Source organism: Piliocolobus tephrosceles, chromosome 9 (genome assembly GCF_002776525.5).
Source record: "Piliocolobus tephrosceles isolate RC106 chromosome 9, ASM277652v3, whole genome shotgun sequence".
Taxonomy (NCBI): Eukaryota; Metazoa; Chordata; class Mammalia; order Primates; family Cercopithecidae; genus Piliocolobus; species Piliocolobus tephrosceles.
The window spans coordinates 68,077,641-68,101,759 of record NC_045442.1 but is presented as its reverse complement, the minus strand read 5'-3'; the positions used below and the strand labels follow the sequence as shown (position 1 = coordinate 68,101,759).

General features: G+C 47.1%; 1 protein-coding gene and 1 non-coding gene across 2 annotated transcripts in view; both read left to right on the top strand.

Annotated features, from left to right (window-relative positions):
* The first annotated feature begins 3,533 nt into the window (after nucleotides 1–3,533).
* PSAP (prosaposin) overlaps nucleotides 3,534–24,119 on the top strand; it is a 36,395-nt gene continuing 15,809 nt past the window's right edge. Inside the window, exons 1-4 of the mRNA XM_023205153.1 lie at nucleotides 3,534–3,726; nucleotides 20,149–20,282; nucleotides 22,720–22,794; nucleotides 23,393–23,518. Of these exons, the coding sequence (XP_023060921.1) occupies nucleotides 3,687–3,726; nucleotides 20,149–20,282; nucleotides 22,720–22,794; nucleotides 23,393–23,518 (375 nt within the window). The 5' untranslated portion in view covers nucleotides 3,534–3,686. The remainder of the gene's footprint in view (nucleotides 3,727–20,148; nucleotides 20,283–22,719; nucleotides 22,795–23,392; nucleotides 23,519–24,119) is intronic.
* On the top strand, nucleotides 9,199–9,261 carry LOC111537996. Its single transcript, XR_002730174.2, has one exon. It is a non-coding gene; the product is annotated as a U7 small nuclear RNA (small nuclear RNA).

The following is a 24,119-nucleotide window of genomic DNA, read 5'->3' as shown; positions in this document are numbered from 1 at the left end:
TCAACGCTGCTTCAGTACTGTTGCTCTATCCAGCCAGTTTCCACAGTCATCTCTTCATTTTTCAGCACTTGGGATCTTTCCAACTTCCATGGTTCTAAAGGACCCTTCCGTGAACACTTCGGACAAAATATTCCTTCACTTCTGGAGTATTTCCCTGAGGGGACATAGCTAGGAATGGCATAAGGGAGCCAGAGGGTTTGAGGAGCTTCACAGTTCTTGTTGCCTACACGCAGATGGTTCAGAAGGTTTTTTTTTTTTTTTTTAAGAGGATTTAAGCGTCTACTGACTAGGTAAAAATATTAATAATAATCTACTTATTGCTTTTATATTATTTATTAAAATTCTGTCCTCATGGAGTTCAGGATGAGGTGGATGAAGTAGCACATTACTGTTGAGTTACAGGTGAGGAGATGAAAGGCAGAAAGTTTCTCTCAAAAACACTGACATATTCCTCTAGGTATGAAGGAGGAATATTTAAAAAAAAAAAAAAAGGCCAGGTGTGGTGGCTCACACCTGTAATCCCAACATTTTGGGAGGCCAAGGCAGGAGTATCCCTTCAGGTCAGAGTTTGAGAACAGCCTGGGCAACATGGTGAAATCCTGTCTCTACCAAAAAATACAAAAAAACTAGCCAGGTGTGGTGGCGTGCACCTGTTATCCCAGCTACTCGGGAGGCTGAGGCAGGAGAATCGCTTGAACCTGGGAGGTGGAAGTGGCAGTGAGCCGAGATCGCACCATTGCGCTCCAGCCTGGGCGATAGAGTGAGCCTCCATCTCCAAAAAAACAGAAAAACAAACAAAAAAACCCCACGAGTCCTGGTTCAGGCTCTGTTGTTAACCAGCCCTGAGATGTCAGTAGCTCTACCAGATGAGAGGGGATGATCTGAGGTCTCTGAGCTTCCTTTTGGCTTGGAGTCCTGGAACCTCTGCATGGAACACTGGAATGCTTTGCTCCTCCATCTGCAAGGAGCTGAAGGAGTGGGGATTTGTCCCAGAGCCCCAGCTCCCTTGCTTTTAACCAGCTGTTGTGTGGTCTGCCTCATACTTCTGCCTGGCCTGGAAAGCCCAAAGGCGGAGCAGCTACGAAGTCTCCATCTTGCCACTGAGGCCGACCTGTGAGGCATCCAGTTGAGACCACATCTTGTCCCAACTCACTCAGCTGCCTCACATGGCCCACGGTGGTGCATGAGGCACACTTCCCCATCTGGCTCCCCAGAGGAAGTCAGAGCTGTGGTGGGGGCCGGAGGTGGGGGGGAGTTTAGGGAGATTGCAGGGGAGCAGAACTGAAGGTTCTGAGGCCTTAGTCCCTGGAGCTGTTCTCCAGAGGGGATTGCAGATTGGAGGAAATGGGAAGAACTGTAGGTTTGCCCTTCCCAGGTCAGGAAACTAGGCTTCAGGCCAGGTTCTGTCTCTATCTGTTGTGTGACCTTGGATAAATGTCCTGCCCTCTCCTGGGCTCAGTTTCCCTACAGGTACAATAACAGAATGGGACTAAATGACCTCTAAGTGCCTGACCTAAGGGGCTAAGATTCCCCTCCTTTCCCTGCCTTGGGGTTGGCAGGTTCCTGTCCTTCTGGAGGGGGCCACCATTCTCTGTTTAGGACCTGGCAGGAGCAGCCACAGGCAGAGGGTGACTGGCTTTGTGTGGGCCACCCAGGCCTTCCTTTCTTATTCTGGATTCAGGCGGCGGCTGGACATGGTGGCACAGCTCCCATTTCCAGCAAGGTGGATTTTTAGCTGGGTTCGCAGATTCTGGCTTTGCTTCTCGTTCCCTTCTCCAGAGGCTGAGGCACTTCCTCCTCTCTCTTGTTTTTCTCCTCAGTCTCTTTCCTCCACTGCCTCTAACTCCATGGACAAACCATGGTGGAGCCTTGGGAGGGGATGTTTTTAATACTGAAAAGCCTGTCTGTGGCTCATGGGGAGACCCACAGTCTCGTGAAAGGGATTGCACCCATGACATGTTAAGAGGGAAAGGAGGGCACAGAATAAAGCTGCCTCTAAGTACTAGAAACATGATTTAGGAGACAGTGTGAGTCCAGTGGTAAGTCTGAATCCTAACTGTAAGAACTTGTATACATTGTTAACCTTTTTGACTTGTTGGGGCTGAGAAAACATACCCCAAAATATGGCACTTTGACATGCTGATTACTTTGAACTAACGGAGATTAGAAGGTCACAACAAAGACCTTGGCCTTCTTCTGCCCTCCTGTCTCTTGCCTCTCTTTCTCCCTCAAAAGGAGTCACAGAAACTCAAATTCCTCTTCCCCAAGGCGGGTCATAGAATCTAAAATGCCTGTGCCCCAAAGCCATCCATAAAACCTAGAAAGGTCAATCTCTTTTCTTCGCCTTTCTCCTTTGAAGACCCTCCTTCTAAAAGTTCCTGCCCCATACCCGGGAGGAAGGAATGCTTCACAAAGGCCTAGGAGAATCTGAACCGCCTTTCTCCTTTGAAGACCCTCCTTCTAAAAGTTCCTGCCCCATACCCGGGAGGAAGGAATGCTTCACAAAGGCCTAGGAGAATCTGAACCGACAGCCCTTGCTGGGTTTCCTCTCAGTCTATCACCATGAAACCACACCCTTGGCTGAGCATGTTTCTACTTGTTCGGTTTTCATCGAACCTCGGCATAAAAATTAAGTTTTCCCTAGGTCTTTGGGTCTTAATTTCTGAAGGCTTCCATGTCACATAAAACGTTGATTACATAAATTTGTTATGCTTTTCTCTTAAGCCGTCTCTTGCCACAGGAGCGTTGGTTGTGACTCTTATGATCTCTTATGTTGGGTGAGGAATGGTATTACATCTTTGAGGGTACCACAATGTGAGGCTTAAACTTTTTTTTTTTGGAGTGCAGTAGCATGATCTCGACTCACCACAACCTCCGCCTCCCAGGTTTAAGCGATTCTCCTGCCTCAGCCTCCTGAGTAGCTGGCCACAGGTGTGTGCCACCACGCCTGGCTAATTTTTGTATTTTTAGTAGAGACAGGGGTTCACCATATTGGTCACGCTGGCCTCGAACTCCTGACCTCGTGATCCGCCCACCTCGGCCTCCCGAAGTGTTGGGATTACAAGGTGTGAGCCACCATGCCCAGCCCAGACTTGCCTTTGACCAGGTGCCACCACCTGCCCCCACGTGCTCCTGGCCAGGAGTGAGTCCTGTCCCCTCACCGTTACACGACTACTTATTCTCTGTGAAACTTCAAGCTATTCTGTGTGAAACCCGCTACTACAACGGGCTGATATTTTTGTATTTTTTTTGTAGAGATGGGGTTTCACCACGTTGCCCAGGCTGGTCTTGAACTCTCTGCCCGCCTCGGCCTCCCAAGTGTTGAGATTACAAGTGTCAGCCACCGCGGCGGCCAACAATGTGGAGATTTAAAAGGTATTTTTACATATATAATCTCTGACCTATTAGTAGGGTTTTTCTTTTATGACTTTTCCCTTCCCTTTCTCGGAGTTCTTCCTCACTCCTCTCCATAGCCCTTCCCTTCGCTCCTCCCATTGTCTCCTAATTGGCCTCCCCTTCGCGCAGGCGCCCTCAGAGGCGCTGAGTCAGGGTGCTGATGAGCCCGGGCAGGCCCGGACTGGGCGGGGTTAGCGCCTGCGCACTGGACGGCTTCGGGGCAGGGCAGATTTATATCTGCGGGGATCAGCTGACGCTCCGCATTGCAGACTGCGGAGTCAGGCGGCGCTATGTACGCTCTCTTCCTCCTGGCCAGCCTCCTGGGCGCGGGTAAGCCCTGGGACCCTCAGTCTGGGGAGGAGGTGCCTCGCAGCGTCCATCGGCCCCAGTGTGGGCTGTGCCGGGCCTGGTCCCTTTGCTCCCCCTGCCCGGGTTGGCGAGGGGGCGCGCACTGCGCAGGCGCGTTCGCCGGCTTCCTCTGGGCGACCGGCGACCGGGGGCTGCGGGGGGCGGACTGCGAAAATGCCCCGAGGAGGGCGGCCCAGGCCCTGGGCAGCATCTCCCTCGGGGCTCGAGTGGGTTCCTGCGCGGTGGGGGCCCCGAGGCCTTCCCTCAGGCTGCGCTTCCCACTGTGGGGTGGGTCTTGTAGGGTGACCCCTTGGGCAGCTGTGTTGTGCCTGTGCTGGGCGCACGTGATGGAGGTGGACCGGAGCCCCGTCCCTCAGGACACTTTGGCCGTTGGCTTCAGTTGCCTGTCTGTAAGGGTAGCGAAGCTGCAGGAAGCACATGTGTATCATCTGTGTTGACGTTTGCGTATATATTTACTCCGGATTCTAGGTGTTGACAAAACGAGTCAGACTCTAAAATATTTTGAGATTTATTCTGAGCCAAATATGAGTGACCGTGGCCCGTGACACAGCCCTCAGGAGGTCCTGAGAACATATGCCCAAGGTGGTCTGGGTACAGCTTGATTTTACATATTTTAGGGAGGCATGAGACATCAATCACACACATTTAAGAAATACTTTGGTTCCAGGCCGTAGGTAAATTTAAACATTTTCTAGTTGACAGTTGGTTGAGTTTATCTGAAGACCTGGGATCAATAAAAAGAAAATATTCAAGTAAAGATAAAGGATTGTGGAGACCAAGTTTTATTGTGCAGAGGAAGCTCTCAGGTAGCCAACTTAAGAGAGCGAGCACGTTGTAAAATGTTTCTATGGACCTGAAATGGTGTCTGGCTCTTAGTTGATTATCTCCTGAATCTGGGAAGGAAAACATAGGGGGAAGGGGATTCTCTATAGAATGTGGATTTTTCCCACAAGAGACTTTGCAGGGCAATTTCAAGGTATGGCAAGGAAATATATTTTGGGCTTAGATATTTTGATTTTTTTTTCCTTGTCTTATAATGTTATGCCAGAGTCAGATTGGAAAGTAAGTCACGATATATAGGGTCAAATAAAACCCATCTGATGAGAATTTATGGTTTGTAGGGTATGACTCCCTAGACCCCTTAGATAGGAATTTGGGCAAGCTAAAAAAAAAAAAATCAGAGCTTAATTCTCATAGGTATTGAAGGCTATATAGGGTTTTGTGGTCCAGTTATTTTGCCATGGAGTCCTCATTTCACTTGCTTTGAAATATCTTGCGTCCGGGCGCGGTGGCTCATGCCCATAATCCCAGCACTTTGGGAGACCGAGGTGGGAGGATCGCTTGAGCCTAGGAGTTGGAGACCAGCCTGGGCAACATAGCAAGACCCCGCCTGTTAAAAAAAAAAAAAAAAAAAAGAGAAAGTCTTGCACACTATTGGCCGTTTGTGTTTTGTTTGTTCGTTTGTTTTTGAAATGGAGTTTCGCTCTTGTTGCCCAGGCTGAAGTGCAATGGCGTAGTCTCGGCTCACTGCAACCTCCGCCTTCCGAGTTCAAGCCATTCTCCCACCTCAGCCTTCCAAAGTGCTGGGATTACAGGCGTGAGACACCGCACCCAGCCCCCACCACAATTTCTGTTTCCTAGTAACTATATGTAATTTAAGGGCTGGCTGCCATTTTAGCCACCATGCAGCTACCCAGATTTTAATAAACAGTAACAAAGTGGATGACAGGGTTGTTGCAAAACCAAAGAAATGAGTTAGCTTTCAGCAGCTCTCAAGAATGTCTCTTGACCCTGTACCAAGCTCTTAAATTTGTTTTACCTGTGCACAATGAAAGGCGATCTGCTTATTAAAAAAATCATTTTGGTTTTATATTCAGGCTTATACTGCTGTTATTCAGTGGTCTGTATAATAAACTAATGCTGGTCTCTAAATTTTTTATACTGATTCAGAGCAATTTTTTTCTTACTTTTTACATTATCCATTGTTCTTGTTGATGTTGAGTCACTCTTCACAAGACCCTTAAGAGTTCTGATTCACTCACATCACCCAAAAGGGACTTAATTGTGTCTTGGGAAATGTAAAATCCACCTCGGGTATGTATGGGCTTACGGTTAACCACAATATTTAGTTAACCAAGGGACCCTCTTCCCTGAAAACTCTGGTAAATGGGAGGTATTGTAATGGCCTTGGTCTAACTTTGCTGTCCTGCCTTTAGGATTAGGCCAAAGTCAGTGCTGATAACAGTGTTTGAATGCTGCCTGGCCTTCGCAGCTGTGGCCCCTTTGTGATTTTTTTGGAATTGTTACTCCTAAAATTTCTAGACATGATAATGAGTTTTGTTAGTGAAAGTGCCTGGTGACTGCAGCTATTGTCTGCTGCCCAGGAGGCATTTAGAACTTTCTTCGTGACACTGTTGTAGTACAGAGTGCCACCCTGAATTGGGACGGGCTTTGTATTTTGTGTTTCAGTGATGTCCTGATGGTAGAGACACTTGCTTTTGAGTTACTTTGCCCATCCAGCTGCCCCTCCTTTTTACCCACCTAAAAGCGAAAGCAAAGCCATGGCACCGTGAGAGAATTGGAGAGCATCTAATCTAACCCCTTTGTAAGGAATGAAGACCTGGAGGTGCCCAGAGGTGATTCTCCCAAATCACAGACCATTTACTGGGGATGCCAGGACCAGAACCCAAGACTCTACAGTGCTCGCTTTTTCCGTATCCCTCTGTCAACATGGACGTCTTAACTTTTAAAAACTTAGTGTAAGTTACATACATGGAAGATTAAGTAGACAACTTGATGAATTACCACAAAGTGAGCCTGCCCGTGGAAGCAGCCCCCCAGGTTGGGGAGCAGAGCAGTGGCATCCAGGCATCCAGAGGCCCCTGTTCACCCATTCACTGCCCTGTCCCACTTGTCCCAAAGGAAACATTTTTGTTAACCTTTGAACACCATAGATGTAAAGGTTGCAGTTTCGAAGTTTTACAAATGGGATCATGGAGGCTATTGCTGTTGGGTGAGTCCTCTGGTGGAAAAAGGAGCGTGTTCGTGAGCTAGGTGTAAGGCATGAGGGATGGTGCCTGGAATGTGGCAGGTGCTCCCTGAAGCTTAGATGCTCTGATAGCTGTCAGCTGTGTGGTGGCTAGCCAGCTGAATGTTGTCTACCCCACACTAAGACAGGTGTGTTTTCTGGGCATGCTAGAAGGTATTATATATTTTCTTTGAATAACATATGAATTTATAGCCTGGCCTGCTGAATATCAGTAGGAACTTCAGGTCTTGGCCTGTCAGGGATTTTGGATAAATCTCCTGTTTGTCAATAGTAAATCAGTTTTATTCTGTGAAAATAAGAGTATAATTCCTAAAGAAAGAAGGGTTTGTTTTAACAAATCAGTGATTTGTCACGTCCTTGAAGTACATTTGACAGGTTGTTTTGTTTCTTTCTTTCTTTTTTTTTTTTTGGAGCGGAAAGTTTAATAGGCAGAAGAAAGGAGAGAGGAGAGCAGCTGTCTCTTGTGAGAGAGAGGCGTCCGAAAGGGAAAAACCTGACAGGTTGTTTTTGAGATGGAGTCTTGCTCTGTACCCAGGCTGGAGTGCAGTGGTACGATCTTGGCTCACTGCCACTTCCGCCTCCTGGGTTCAAGCAATTTTCCAGCCTCTGCCTCCTGAGTAGCTAGGATTATAGGCACCCACCACCATGCTGGCTAATTTTTGTATTTTTAGTAGAGATGGGGTTTTGCCACGTTGGCCAGGCTGGTCTCGAACTCATGACCTCAAGTGATCTGCCTGCCTTGGCCTCCCAAAGTGTTGGGATTACAGGTGTGAGTCACCGCACCTGGCCTTTTTTTTTTTTTTTTTTTTAAAGGCTTTAAAACAGTGATGATAAATACAGTGACTGGGATAAAGATTTGGACTGTTGCAAAAGTACTAATTGCTTTATTTTTTTATTACATGAAGTTCCAAAAAGTAACTTTATGGCATTTGTAATTTTGTATGTTGGGAGAAGATGACAATGTGGAGTGGAAGTTTCACATTATCTCATTGCTGACAGTAGCCATATGACCTTGGGCAAGTTACTTAAAGTCTCCCGTATTTCATCATTTGTAAAGTGGCATTAATCATTCCTATTTCACTGGGCTGCTGTTTACCTTTAATAAATTAGGTGAATACAGAAAAGGGTTTAGTTAGTATTGTTTGTTGCTGTACCACTAATACAAATAATGTATTGTCAATATCTTTGTCCCCCCCAGCACAGTGACCTATTTTCTGCCCTTGATTTTGTGATTTCCCTTGGCATCTTTCATTTCAAAGGACGTCGTGACTTTAACAAAATTAAATTGACTTATTAAAAACATACATGCTGGGTATAATTAGTGAGTCAGGAAAACAAGCCATGGTAGGTACACAGCAGTTAGGAGGAGTTGGTAGGCAGTTCATACTCTAGGTAGCCAAACTAGGTTTAGCTGCTAGGTGATCTTGACATCAGAGCAGCCCAGCAGATCAGAGCTGGTTCCTGGTAACCTGAATGCTTGGGTCTAGACCTGTTGTCACTAACCCTGGACCTGAGGTAGTCTGTTCCAGCCCCTAGTTCGGTTTCCCCATTCATAAATGGAGGCGAGCTGTTTAGAGTGGATAATAGATGGACGTGGGAAGCCAGGTCAGTCAGTAGAATGGAGTGTAGAGTACAAGGTTTGTCCCCGCCACTGCTGTCCCCAGGCCCTCCTCAGACAGCCTGGTAGCAGCTCCCTTAGGAGCCTGCAGAGGTATACCCTATTTGTGAGTTCCTTCTGCCTTTTTTCTTTTTGACACACATAATAGTATATTCTACTGCCTGTTTTGCCTGTTGCTCCTTAAATTGTGGAAGATTATCATGAATACATGTGTATGCAACACCCAGGTTAAGAAATGGAAGCTGACAACCCAGCTGCCGCCATAGACAGCCACCTTCCTGGACTTGTTTTTCTTCCCCCTTAGGTCTTTTTCCTCCCCTACATGTGACTGGAAGCTTCAGCAGTGTGTATAGAGTATTGTTTTGGATATTTTAAACATTTTGCAAATATTGTATCCAACAGTCTTTCCCTTTATCCTTGGGGGATGTGTCCCAAGACTCCCAGGGGATGCCAGAAGCTGTGGATGGGACCAAACCTGATTTATATATAGTATGTTTTTTCTTATGCATACATACCTGTGATAAAGTTTAGTTTATAAATTAGGCACAGTAAGGGATTAACAACAACTAGTAATGCAGAACAATTAAAACAATCTGTAATAAAAATTATCTGAATGTGGTCTTTGTCTCTCAGAATACATTTTCAGACCACATTTGACCGTGGGTAACTGAAATGGTAGACAAGGAAGCTATGGTTAAAGAGGGACCACTCTATATTGTTGGGTTAGTTTTTTGCTAGGAAGGTTTATCTACGTTGAAAATGTGTAGATTACTTTTATGCCTTTTAGAATTTGTCTTGAAGGCTTTCTGGTTTTTACTGGAAAGCCCTCCACAAAAAAGAAAATGCGTAGATCTATTTCATTTTCACTACAATATAGTATTCAAATTATAGAATTTCTTTTTTTTTTTTTTTGAGACGGAGTCTTGCTCTGTCACCCAGGCTGGAGTGCAGTGGCGTGATCTTGGCTCACTGCAGCCCCCACCTCTTGGGTTCAAGTGATTCTCCTGTCTCATCCTCCCTAGTAGCTGGGATTATGGGTGCATGCCACCACGCCTGGCTAATGGTTGTATTTTTAGTACACACAGGGTTTCACCACATTGGCCAGGCTGGTCTCGAACTCCTGACCTCAGGTGATCTGCCCATCTCAGCCCCCCAAAGTGCTGGGATTACAGGTGTGAGCCACTGAGCCCGGTCTATATCATTTCTATTCCAGTGATAGACATTTAGATAATTTCTAGTGTTTTTCTGTTACAGCCTGCTTCTGTAAAAATTCTTGTACATGTCTCCTTGTGCACGTGAAAAACATTTCTCTAGGGTATTTGTCTATGAGCAGAATTGTTGTGGAGTAACTAACAATAGTAGAAGTGCTCTCAGATAATCTTGGCAGTTGCCATTCCATAACATATTCAATTTCTAGTTACTGCATGCCCTTGTTAACATTTGATATTGTTAAAACTTTAAATTTTGCTAATTTGATAGGAGTAAAATGACTTAGTGGTTTCATTTGCATTTCTCCTTTTGTTTTCTTAAACAGTATATCCTAGAGGTCACTTCATGCTAACACAGATAGATGTACTTAAATTTTAAAATTTGAGATAATGTTAGATTTACAGAAAAGTTACAGAGGTAGTATACTGAGTTCCTGTATACCCTTCACCTAGCTTCCCATACTGTCAACATATTGTATAACCATGATACGTTTGCCAAAAGCAAGGAATTAATATCAGGACACTGTCACTATCTAGATTGCAAACTTCATTTGGATTTTTACCAGTTTTCCCACTAATCTCATTTTCTGGTACCTGGGTCCAACCGGCTATGTCACATTGCCCTCAGGCTGTCAGGTCTCCTTAATCTCTTCCCACTTCCCAGCCAAGTATTTCATTGTATGGATGTGTCTATTTAATGCCTGTTGATGGACATCGACATCTAATAAAATGCGAGGTGAATTCTAATGAGACTTGTAAATGTAAAAATTGTAAATTCTGGCCACATTTGGACAGATACTGCCTTTGAAAAATTATTTACATGAGAGGAAACAACATGACTAAGATTGAAGAAGACGCAGAGAAAGTTCTTTTGGCCAGTATTTGTCACGTTACTTACGACTCTTTCAGTAGCTGTGATGGGATGCCGTTCTGTATGAATAAGTCTGTTCTTCAGGCATTGATACCAGAGGGCCATGTGGCTTCCTATAGCACTAGGAATAAAACTCAGAGTGTGTTGGCAAGGTCGCCTGTCACCTGGTGATTGGCCACCTCTCAGTTCCTCCCCATCTTCTGTCTGGCCTGCTGTCCAGGCTCCTGGCTCCTTCCTTGTTCGTGTTCATAGATTTTCCATGTTGAATTCCACCTCTCTGGAACATCTTCCTCCCTGAGTAACCCATGGGGCTTCCTGTCTCTATGCATTCAGGTCCCTGCTTGATGTTGCCTTATCAGAGTTCCCCACGGATCTGTCTGAAATAGCTGCCCCACCCCATCTTGCTTTATTTGTAGCACTCACCGCTACCTGGCGTTGTGATGTGTGTGTTGTCTTGATCACTTGCTGTGTCTGCAGCATGTGGAGCAGTTTGGGCACGTAACAGGTGCTCAGCATTGATGAGTGCTGTGAGGTGTAGCCAGGTAGACTTCAGCTGGGGAAGTGTAGGCTAGTGTGCTTGAAACTTCATTACTTCATAGTGCTGAGTCTTTATCATGATTAGATAGAATATTATCTTCTATTTTTCTGAAATTAATGTTAAGAAATTGTTTTTAGGAGTTAGGAAATTAAGAGTGACTTTGAGCGCAAATGAAGTGTTGACCTTTATAATAGTTGAGGATAGTTTGGGACCCGCCCCTCCCAAACCTTTTGGGGAGGCTTCTATGTAGGTGATAGGAACAGGGGAGACTAATATAATTTAGATGTTAACGGTGGCTCTGATTTGAGGTAAATCTGAAAAAGAAAGCAGCTATAGTTGAGAAAATTATCCCTCCCACTTTTGGTTTCAGAAGTTGGTTCTCTTGATGTTTAGCTTGGAGGTTCTCAAACTTTTGATTGCAGGATCCCTATATACTCCTTAGTTATTGAGGACCCCAAAGAGCTTTTGCTTATGTGGGCTATATCTATCAATATTTAACATCTTATAAGTTAAACTGTCAGTTTAACTCTGTCAGTTTAACTCTGCAGACTGTTTTCCAAAGACAGGATTATCTATGAAGAAGACACGAGTGCTTTTTGTCAGTGTTTAAAAAGTAATGCTTTGAAATATTGATAAACCTATTACATGTTAACGTATATATATTTATTGTATGTATTATATTTTTAATGAAAAAATATTTTCCAAAACACAGATATTTAGTGAGCAGCCTGTTTTACATTTTTGCAATCCTTTTAACACCTGGCTGGATTCTTAGCTGCTTGGGCATTCAGTCTGTTGCAATGTCATGTCACATGCCTCCGCAGAAACTTGACTGGACATTTGTGAGTGAGCAAAATGGCAACTGATGTCTTGTTTTTATTATGAGGATTTTTCCCTCACAGACCCCCTGAAAGAGTCCCTGGGACCCTTAGGGTTTTGGACCACACTTTGAGAACCACTGGTTTAGCTGATTTGCAGAACCTACAGATATTTAATAGCTAACCCATAAGGAGACATTCTGCTTTTTTTTTTTTTTTTTTTAAGACGGAGTCTCACACTGTCACCTAGGCCAGAGTGCAGTGGCATGATCTCGGCTCACTGCATTCTCTGCCTCACGGGTTCAAGTGATTCTCCTGCCTCAGCCTCTTGAGTAGCTGGGACCACAGGTGTGCGCCACCATGCCTGGCTATTTTATTTATATATATATATATATATAGTAGAGACCAGGTTTCACTATGTTGACCAGGCTGGTCTCGAGCTCCTGACCTCAAGTAATCTACTCGCCTTGGCCTCCCAAAGTGCTGGAGTTACAGGCGTGAGCCACCGCACCCAGCCATTTTTTGTATTTTTAGTAGAGATGGGGTTTCATCATGTTGGGCAGGCTGGTCTCGAACTCCCGAGCTCAGGTGATCTGCCCGCCTCTGCCTCCCACAGTGCTGGGATTACAGATGTGAGCCACTGCGCCTGGCCCATTCTGCTTTTTTTTTTTTTTGAGACGGAGTCTCGCTTTGTCGCCCAGGCTGGTGCGATCTCAGCTCACTGCAAGCTCCGCCTCCCGGGTTCATGCCATCCTCCTGACTCAGCCTCCAAGTAGCTGGGACTACAGGCGCGCACCACCACGCCCGGCTAATTTTTTGTATTTTTAGTAGAGATGGGGTTTCACTGTGTTAGCCAGGATGGTCTCGATCTCCTGACCTCGTGATCTGCCCGCCTCAGCCTCCCAAAGTGCTGGGATTACAGGCGTGAGCCACCGCGCCCGGCCCATCCTGCTTTTTATTGAACATTAGTTCATTTAATTCTCATAACAACCCTCTGTGGTGAAAGCAACTAAATCGGAATTCTGGGCCAGTCTGATACCCTGCCGTGACCCATACTGTGGTCTGAACATTTTAGATTTCAAATGAAGGCAGTATTCCTATAAAGTATTAACTGAAGTAAGCCAAAAGTGGCATTTATAGTAGACTCACATATATCTGGAACTTTTTAGTTAGTAAACTGTATATGAGACAAGTTCAGAATACTGAATTTCTTTAATGAGATTGGCATGAAACCTTTTTTAGCATATGATTATCTTCTGCAAATGTGCAGAGACCATGCAGCTGGTTAGCAAGGCTCAGAGTGGGAGCCAGCACCAGTTTGTGTGGGTGCCTGCACCGACTGCCATGCAGCATGCTGGATCTGCAGCGGAACTTTCTCGAGGATGGGGAGCCATGCAGAACCCCCCTCTGACCCCTGCCTCCGCTTGCTCACTTGGCTGGAATCTGGGTAGTCCTGCCAACAGGCTCGTTTTTCAGTCATGGATTGCCGTGTAATCTTATCTAAGGTGATCTAAGTTCTTCTTTGATCATCACCTGATATGTTAATACTTTGGAAGAAAAGCTTTGTTAGGAGTTTTTATTGGACTACAGTGCCCTTGAATGAACTAGTTAGGAATTGTCCCCAAATTAGTTAAGCCTCCATTCTGTCACTCTTATACAGTCTGAGTAGATTGTATTCTTGTCCCCAGCCTCAGTCATTATTGCACAAGGTAATTTCCCTGAGGACTTTATCACTTTCTCTGTGTAGATAATGTCCTGCCCTGGAATGATCTGGCTTGGGAGGAAAATTAAGAAGCCAGGCTGTAGCAGCAGAGGAGAAGCAGGGAAGAAAGGACCTTTGTCTTAACACTTTGAGGCCAGAGGTGATGGGATGTCAGCCTAGCGAGCTTAAGAGCTTTATTGCCACTGATTTCTTATGTGATTAGAGGACTCTTGGACCTTACTTCCTCCAAATCAAGGGAGACTACCTCTGAGTGTATACTATTCTGAATGATTCAGTGAGCTGTGTTACTCTGCTCTGCAGACTGTTTTCCAAAGACAGGATTATCTATGAAGAAGAGACGAGTGCTTTTTGCCATAGAGGATATTTGTGGCACTAGCTGTTTGAGTAGTTAGTGTTGAGTGCATTGCGTTATCTCCTGCTTCTAGGGGATGGAAATACATGAATTCCTCTGAGAAATGCCTGAATGCGGGGGACCTGCGGTAGAAGCTGCCCCTCCTGGGGTTATCCTCTCTTGGTTTCCTAGCAACCTGCCTGTTGCCATGGTGCCGCCTTACCCAGGCAGCAGATCTGCTGCCCTGTGGAATGTAGGCTCTGATTGTCAGCACTGGGAGGCTGCATGCATTTTCTGTTACTTTTTTTTTGGTAGCTAGACTCAAATTGTATTTTAGCATGTTACTAAAATATTTAAAAGGCAAAGCATATGTTGTATGGCTAAAATAATGAGACTGATTGTAACCTTCTAGGAAGGGTTATCCTGTCATTCTGAGATTGCTTCAGAAAATCTTTGGTTATGTTGTGTACTGGGCTTTTCAGTATCCTCACTGGAATACCCCCGGAAACACTCGTTGTTGGGAGACCTTTCTTGTAAGCGAGGTCGTTGATTAAATGTGTATATTAGTTGGGCTGAGGTTTGACTGTAAACAACAGAGACATAGAATAATAATGACTTATTTCTTTTTTTTTTTTTTTTTGATGGAGCCTCGCTCTGTCGCCCAGCAGGAGTGCAGTGGCACGATCTCATCTCACTGCAACCTCTGCCTCCCGGGTTCAAGTGATTCTCCTGCCTCAGCCTCCCGAGTAGCTGGGATTACAGGCACCTGCCACCATGCCTGGCTATTTTTGTATTTTTTGTAGAGATGGGGTTTTGCCATGTTACCAGGCTGGTCTTGATTCTTGAGCTCAAAGTGATTCTCCCACCTTAGCTTCCCAAAGTGCTGGGATTACAGGCGTGAGCCACCACACATGGCCCTGAAATCTATGTCTTTAAAAAAGTCCTGTTGTGGGGCCGAGCATGGTGGCTCATACTTGTAATCCCGGCACTTTGGGAGGCCGAGGTGGGCGTATCACAAGGTCAGGAGTTTGAGACCAGCCTGGCCAAAGTGGCAAAACCCCGTATCTACTAAAAATACAAAAATTAGCTGGGTGTGGTGGTGGGCGCCTATAATCCCAGCTACTCGAGAGGCTGAGGCAGGAGAATCACTTGAACCCAGGAGGCAGAGGCTGCAGTAAGCTGAGATTGTGCCACTGCACTCCAGCCTGGGTGACAAGAGCAAGACTCTGTCTCAAAAAATAAAAATAAAAATAAAAAGGGCCCATTGTTCCCAGCTCTCTTGCCAGGCCCTTGAACTAAGACGTGAAGCGCTCGATTTGCTCCGAATGCTGTTCATGTCTTTATGACATGTTTAATTAGAAATCTCCAGGAGGTCAAACATTCTAAGAACTTTCTTGGAGTTCAGCATACTGCCTCAGAGAAGGAAATTGGTATTTGGGGGTAGGGTGTGGGAGGATAATAGAGATGAAAGGCTTTGCTGGCAACATTTTTTGAGAAATAACTCACCAGAAAGCAGTTTTGAGTAGTTTTTATTTATTAGTTATAAATGCTGAAATGTCATCTGCCTTGTTGGAATGAAGACTCGGAGCTCTTTTAGTTCAGCCCAGCACTGAAAGGATCCCTCTTACGTAGCATTGCTCATAGGTTATGTGTTGTTTCTGTTTGGTTGCTTCCATTGTTGGTGAGGTCATCACCTGATGATGCCACTCATTCTCTCTTTTTTTTCTGAGACAGGTTGTGGCTTTATTGCCCAGGCTGGAGTGCAGTGATGCTGGGGCCCTAGAGTGCAACCTCCGTCCCCGGGCATAAGTGATCCTCCCACCTTAGCCTCCCCAGTAACTGGGACTGTGGAGGTGTGCACCACCAAGCCCGGCTAATCCCTTCTCTTTTTATGCCCCTGGGTGGATGTTAAATGCATTCTTTACCTGGAGCTGCAGTTCTCCGCCCACTGTTCAGAGGTCTGTGGGCTGGAGCCACTCATACCAGCTCCACACCCGGGTGGAAGGTGCAAGGGATTCTTCCCCTACTTGGAGATGACCGTGCATGTCTCTGAAACATTCCTTCTCCGGTCACTCATCCCCAGTCCTCCAGGGGACTCTCTGGGTGGGGCCCGGCCCTCCCCTCCCTGGCCTCTGCTGAGCAGCTCACGGTGCTCATGGGCATGTCTCTCCTGGTGCTGTTGACCCTTGCTGTTCTGCTTTCCCTTTGAGCCTCCCGACTTCTCATGGAACCCAGCTGGTGCTATTAACACAGACTCTCTTGGAGTCTGTGTTAGCCTCTCTCGGCTCTTGCTGCCTCCATTTCTCATGTGCACATTTTTGAATTCGCCTTCCAGTTAGGCGCCTGGTGTTGGTATCTCCTGCCTCCTCTTCACTTCTGCCACCTCGTGCCTGGGTGGTTGAGACCCACACATGAGCGTACCTGTCCTGTCCCACCCAGAAATCCCTGGAGCTTCCTGCAGCATCGCCCACGGGGTTGAGCCCTCACCTTGGGGTGTGTGTGGCAGGTGAGACCATTCCCCACGCACCCGAGACCTGTCTGCCTTTGCAGCCTGGCTGCCACTACTTCCTTGGCTTCACTCCTGAAAAGGCAGGACAGTTTCTTCCCTTCCCCACAGATAACTGGACTCCGTTGGAATGTTCTTGAATTTCCCATCCCCTCTCCACGTAGCCAGCCCTTTCTGTCACCATTTTGCAGGTGCCAATTCCAATTTCGTTTTGAGGAAGACTCCGTTAGCATTGCCTTGCCGCTCCCATTCCCACGGATGTGTGGGATCACACACCGTGACTTAGATGTCTGTTCCTCCCGCTCTTGGGGGTAAAGAAAGTTGTGACTGTTCATTTGGTCTCTGGCATGAGGGCCTCGGGCTCTGCACAGTCGGTGGAGCTGGTGACCATCTGGGTTGTTTACCTGCTTGTGTGGAGAGGAACCACCCTTGCCTGTAGAGCTTTGTGATTAATCCACAGCTGGGGCCTGAGAAGTTCCTCAAGTGCTAGGAGAATTTTATGTGTAATAAAGTTTCTGGGAAAGGGATCCATGTCCCCAAAAGGTTCTGACCCACTGTTTGATCCCCTCTTAGGAGATAGGCTCTGAGAATGGGCTTTGCACCTCTCGGCAGCCGGGAGCTCCCCAGCACCACCCAGCAGTGCCTGCCCTGAGGACACGCAGTCTCTATGAACATGTGTCATCATGTCGCTCATCCTGGGAGATGAAATCCATTGCATACCACAGGCCGTTTTTGTAATACGCACCTTTATGTTTGGCTTGTGGTTGGAGGTAGAAGAGGCTGTCTCGCTAAGAAGGAAGTTTCTAGGAGTTGGAATTTACGTGTTACTTCCTGTGTCCACGGAAATCTGTTCTACGCTGGAACTTGATGACTTTATAGGCATACCGAATTCTCCACCATGCATACCTTTTTCCCTCCAGGTCTGAGGAAGAGGTCTGCTGCCATTCAGTAGGTCATGGATTGGGAAGTGACAGTTTGTATTAGCTGGGCCAGTTTCAGATACAAGGGGCTGCCTGAGATTTGTTTTTTTTTTTTGAGACGGAGTCTCGCTCTGTCCCCCAGGCTGGAGTGCAGTAGCCGGATCTCAGCCTACTGCAAGCTCCGCCTCCCGGGTTTATGCCATTCTCCTGCCTCAGCCTCCCAAGTAGCTGGGACTACAGGCGCCCGCCACCATGCCCGGCTAGTTTTTTGTATTTTTTTTTTAGTAGAGACGGGGTTTCACCATGTTAGCCAGGATGGTCTCGATCTCCTGACCTTGTGATCTGCCCGTCTCAGCCTCCCAAGGTGCTGGGATTACAGGCTTGAGCCACCGCGCCCGGCCTGAGATTATTTTCATTCCAGGTCGGCGGACCAAAACAAGTAACAAAGTCATCATGGAAAACTTATTGTTTCACATTCCTAGAGGAAGTAGGCAACCTACAAAGTATTCTCCTATGGGCCTGTGGGAGTGAGTTGTGTTCCAGAAACACTCTAGATTTTGGTCAGCTGTAGCTGGTTCCCTGCTGAGAAGGCTGGAGAAAGTAGCTGGGTGGATGTTACACTGGATGGGCATTTTTAAGAATGGGGAGTGCCGTTCACTTGCCCCGCTTTTGGTGGTGACTCCTCCGCTTGGCTCTGGTCTCCTGAGGTCTGAGCCCATCCTCTTCTGGCTTCCCTGTGTATCACTCTGCCTTCCTCTGCGTAGAGACTCATTTTGGTGGTAGCCACCTGTTCATCACTCGGGCCCTCTCTTGATTTGGAGGTAGGGCTAGGCAGTGTGTATCATGGTGTCATCATGGGTCCTTTTCAGAGTCCTAGGGGCCCAGGGCCTGCTAGGGTGTGGTGGGAGTCATCAGGTCTGGGGCTCCTATTTGAGCTGTTTCTGTGGCTGCACAGTCCTCAGAGCCCTTACCCTCATGACTCAATTTCTCCCTCCCCTCCACCGCTCCCCTGAGATTTATAACTGAGGCTGACGCCAGCCATGCTTGGCTACACCGTGGGCTAACTAAGCTTTTGTGAACCATCTGAGGAGCTCGGTACTGATTCCCATCTGGCACGTTTTCCCCTGGAAACTAGAGTCCAAACCAGCAGCCTCTGGAATGTGGCCAGCTTGGTTGAGATTGCAAACTGGACGTGTTTGTGATTTTGCTTCCGGGGACAGGGAAGGCTATAACCTGGACAGCAGATGAATAATTCATTTTCTTGTGTCTGAAGGGGGTACCGGTGATCTGGCTCGAGCTTTGGGGGACTCAGTCTTTGTGTGAGTAGCTTGTGGAGGTAGTAATGAAAGAAAGCACTTCATTCCTTTCCCTCTCCTGGAGGAAGAACGGGTGCTGACCTATATAACACGTGTTTCCTATGTGCGTTACACACATACGTAGAATTGGCTTACAGAGGGAAGCAGCATACAGCAAGACTCCTGAGGTTCTAAGTATGTTTCTCAGGTGATTGTGGGAATCACAGACTTGGGCCAAGTATCTATTGCAGTAAAAGTTGGTTCAACCCTACTGAGATGCCTGTTGGAGTTTGACCCTCACGCCACCATCCTCTATGTGTAGTCTGGTGTAATCTTGTTTCCTAGCTGAATAGATGGCCTAGAAGTGAGATGTGAATCTGAGGATTTTTTTTCACCATTTTTTGGTTCTAAAATCAAGGACCTGTTTTAAGAAACATAGGCACTCTCAAGGCAGTTGATAAAATGTTTTTAGGGCTGGGTATGGTAGCTCACAACTGGAGTGCAGTGGTGAGATCTTGGCTTACTACAGCCTCTGCCTCCTGGGCTTAAGCTATCCTCTCACCTCAGCCTCTCGAGTAGTTGGGATCACAGGTGCGTGCCACCATACCTGGCTAATTTTTTGTAGAGATGAGGTTTTGCCATGTTGCCCAGGCTGGTCTTGAACTCCTGGACTCCAGTGATCCCCCACCTTGGCCTCTCAAAGTGCTGGGATTATAGGCGTGAGCTGCTGCAGCTGGCAATTGTTTTATGTTATAAGGATATGAATTTTTTTTATTTTTATTTTATTTATTATTATTTTTTGAGATGGAGTCTCGCTCTGTCACCTGGGCTGGAGTACAGTGGCGCAGTCTTGGCTGTCTGCAAGCTGCGCCTCCCGGGTTCACGCCATTCTCCTGCCTCAGCCTCCTGAGTAGCTGGGACTACAGGTGCCCGCCACCACGCTTGGCTAATTGTTTTTTTGTATTTTTAGTAGAGACGGGGTTTCACCGTGTTAGCCAGGATGGTCTTGATCTCCTGACGTCGTGATCCACCTTGGCCTCCCAACGCGCTGGGATTATAGGCGTGAGCCACTGTGTCCAGCCTGTTTTTCTTTTAAAAAAAAACCCTTCATTCTACTGCTGTTACTCATTCTACAGAAGTCACTAATCTTCCCTGTATTTGAATTTGTCAGTCTTTTCTCCTATGGTTTCTTTTGCTACTTATGGAAACATTTTAAGGTTATGAGGATTTAAAGTTCTGCTACTCCCTGATACTGTTTAAAGGTAGTTGGAGCCAATGAAAGTGAACCAGATAAATGAGTTCCTTCCAGCCCTGTGACTGACAAGCCAGCTTCTTGACTGGGACAGGGGTGCATCTGTGTGGCTGGTGGCCCATACAGCTGGGTCAGGGGCCGAGTAGGGGCATCCAGCTCAAGGACAGGGCTCGCCCTCAGCCCTGGGGAAATAAGTCAGGTTGACCTGGTTTGCTGCAAAACGGGCCACCTCCTTACATTGGTTTTCATTTTAGCTCTAGCCAGCCCAGTCCTTGGACTGAAAGAATGCACCAGAGGCTCGGCAGTGTGGTGCCAGAATGTGAAGACGGCATCTGACTGTGGGGCAGTGAAGCACTGCCTGCAGACCGTTTGGAACAAGCCAACAGTGGTGAGTGCCGCTGGCCTCCAGTCCCAGCCCCAGCACTCCTCTGGGGTCCCCTTAGTGCAGCTGTAACTCACCACCATATGGACAGAGCACTTTCTCTTGCCTGGTTTTGTTTGCTTCTCACTGTGACCCTGTGTGGGAGGCAGGACCTATTGGTGAATGTACCCATTTTACAGCAGAGGAGATGGAGGCTCACAGAGGTTAAGGTTTCCTTCCCCTGAGGCTGCCTGGTCTCTTGTGGCAGACAGGATGAGGTCTTCATGCCTGCAGCTCCAGGTGCCCCACACTGCCTCCCGGGCCTCTGTGCAGATCCCCCTTCTCACCTTAGATAAGAGGCCAGTGGGTTGGCAGTGCCCATTCCCACCACTGGGCACATGGGCGCGGCTCTATCCTTGGTCACTCACTCCACAAAGTACATGCCGAGCTTTTCAGGTACTTTCTGCCTGTTTCATATTTTGTTCTCTCCTTACTCCTCTCAAACAGGCAAACTGCTGATTGAGATCCTGGAGCGTGGTTGCAGTTTAAAATTGATTTCCAGCTGTAACCACACTGAGGAAGCTAGCACTGATTTTTCATCTAACCGATGCTAAATATAGCATATTAATGTGGGGCGTGGTCTAAGGCAACAAGCCATGGGTGCGTTCCTCACGGTCCCAAGCCCTCTCAGGAGATGCTCTGCCGACTGTGCCTGCTGAACGCAGAGCTGCTGCCCTGGGCTCACTTGGGGCTGTGCCGGCCATCATATGGTATGGGCTATGTTTGACTGAGTGGACTTCGGGGGGCCACTAGTGCTCCTTCAGTGAGAGAAGAAAACTTAGCACCATTATTTTAGAAGCAGTTTGTGAATTATTCACTGGAAAACTGCCTTCTGTGGCCATACTTGCCCTTTTTTTTGGAGACAGGGTCTGGCTCTGTCGAGTGCAGTGGCACAATCATGGCTCACTGCAACCTCAACCTCCTAGGCTCAAGCAATCCTCCCACCTCAGCCTCCTGAGTACTGGAACCACAGATGTACACCAGCATGCCCAACTAATTTTTGTATTTTTTGTAGAGATAAGGTTTTTACCATGTTGCACAGGCTGGTCTTGAACTCCTGCGCTAAGGTCATCCTCTTGCCTCCCATAGTGCTGTGATTACAGGCGTGGGCTACCACGACTGGTCTGAAACTCTTTTCAGATTTGATTTCTAATTTGCTTTCCATCTTGTTTTTTAATACTAGTTCCTGTTTCCAGGTTTAACATGTGTCCAGTAAGGACTTTAAAACTTCCTTCATTGGCTGGTCTTGTCATGGCCCGGCCTTCGGTTTTTTTTGTTTTTTTTTTTTTGAGACGGAGTCTCACTTTGTTGCCCAGGCTGGAGTGCAGTGGTGCGATCTTGGCTAACTGCAAGCTCCACCTCCTGGGTTCAAGCAATTCTCCTGCCTCAGCCTCCAGAGTAGCTGGCATTACAGATGCACGCCATCGTGCCTGGCTAATTTTTGTATTTTTAGTAGAGACAGGGTTTCACCATGTTGGTCAGGCTGGTCTCGAACTCCTGACCTCGTGATCTACCCACCTTGGCCTCACAAAGTGTTGGGATTACAGGCGTGAGCCACTACACCGGGCCTGGCCCTCTCTTGTTATGGTTCCATACATGGTACCCTTGACCCTCTGTTTCCACAGATGTTGAGGGCTGTCTGTGGAACTTGAGCATCCTGGGGTTTGGGTGTCCACAGAGGTCCTGGAACTGATACTCCCTCAGATACCAAAGGATCACTGTATTAGCTTGACTAGGTTCAAATCGGTTTCTCTAAATGCAGCTAAATTCATAGGTGTTCCTCAGTCTCACCCAGACATGTTTCTTCTCCATGGGTGAAAGGTTGGTTGACATCAAGAAGGGAGCCTGGGCATTCTTTCCCAACGGCTGCAGGAACCAACTAGAATTTCCATGGCCTCTAGTCCAGGTGGGGGCCTTAGTGCCAATCAGAAGATTGGCTTTGGTGTGGTGGTACCTCGTTAACATGCCTGGGAGCCAGAGGAAGCGCAGGTGAACGGTTCAGTGTGGGTGTGCCTTGAGAAGTGGGTGAGGTGTTCGTTTTTCTGTCCCACCCACCTCCCTGATGTACTGATGTGACTCTGTGATTTCACCTGAGCCTCAGTTTCCTTAGAGGTGTTGTGAGCATTGATGTGAAATTGACCTGTGCCACATGGGGTGCTGCGTGGGTATGAGCAAAGGTTCTGTGTCCTATAAATCACAGTGTGTTCTAGTGAGTCACACCTCTTCCCTCCCTGCAGTGCCCCAGCACTGCTCATGCAGAGTGGAGAACCAGGATGTGACGGGAGCGTGGTCATGATCATATCCCTGGTTAGAGAGAATAGGGAAAAGGCCATAGGGAGTTCCAGTAGTGTGGGGTGTGAATTTGTGTCCTACAAATACAAATTTCTCGTATTCTTTCTCTTAGAAATCCCTTCCCTGTGACATATGCAAAGACGTTGTCACCGCAGCTGGTGATATGCTGAAGGACAATGCCACCGAGGTGAGCGGCTGTGAGTGGGGATGGTGCCTGAGCCACGGGCATGTGCACTGGTTCCTAAGAGAGCTGTGATTCTGAGTGTCTAGAGAGGAATGGTGTAGGCCTGAGGGGGGCAAATGTCTTCCACAAAGGACCAAGGAGAAAAGATTATAGGCTATACGAGCCATATACTGTCCCTGTCACGGAGTCTCTTTTTTAAAATGTAAAAAGAACGTAAAAACCATTCTGAGTTCTGGGTTGTACAAAAATAAGCTGAAGGGCCTCCTTTGCTGACCCCGGGACTAAATGCCCAAAGTTAATTGAGATGTTATGTTGCATGCCACTAATACCTAGGTCCAGTGTGGCCATCTCTGCTTAGAATTCCCTGTGCCTGCGAGACTGCAGGTCCGAGGATCTTCGTTTTGAATGTTCACGTCTGTTTTTGCCTGATTGACCTGATAGAGCCATAGGTAATGGTAACATGGCCAAGTCCTTTTCCCTGAGGGCTGGCTGCTTTCCAGGCTTGGTTTTTCTGGGAGCTATTGAGGGCCTCTTGCCTTCAGCCCATTTATTTCCAGGGAGGAAAGCCTGTCCTGATTCTGACCCTGGTGTCCTCTCGTAGGAGGAGATCCTTGTTTACTTGGAGAAGACCTGTGACTGGCTTCCAAAACCGAACATGTCTGCTTCGTGCAAGGAAATAGTGGACTCCTACCTCCCAGTCATCCTGGACATCATTAAAGGAGAAATGGTAAGTGATGGGGAATAGGCTTTTCCTTGAAGGTGCTTCTGGGGCCCAGGAGAGGCAGTGGCCCCGAGTAGATTGATTAAAATGGAAAGTCTGTTCATAGCTCTGGAATTCCTCAACCGCATTTTGCTACCATTTCACATCCCGAATAGCTCCTTTGGCACAGCAGGCCACTCTATGTAACTTGCCCTGGGGTTAGCAAGGGTGCGGCTGCTGGGGACTGGTCGGACTGCTGAAGGAATGTAAACCGGCATAACTTCAGAGATGTGAGTTGGATAGATGATGTCCAATCTTTGACCCCTTTGAGCAAGCACAAAACTTCACTTCTGTGAATTTATTTCTGTGAACTTATAATTAAGGAATAATTCAGGGAATGTACTTGGGTGTTCAGCTACAAAGATGCTCATCTTTCATTCATCAAGTATGTATTATATGCAGACCCTGTGTCACAAACTGGGTCTTTAGCAAAGAACACAGAGCTGGCTTCGTGGAATTTGGAAAGGCCTTGACAAAGAAGAGGTGTTTAAGTAACTGAAGAGGGCCAGTGGGGCAGGACTGTCTCAAGACAGGACCAAGTTTTTTTTTTTTTTTTTTTTTTTTTTTT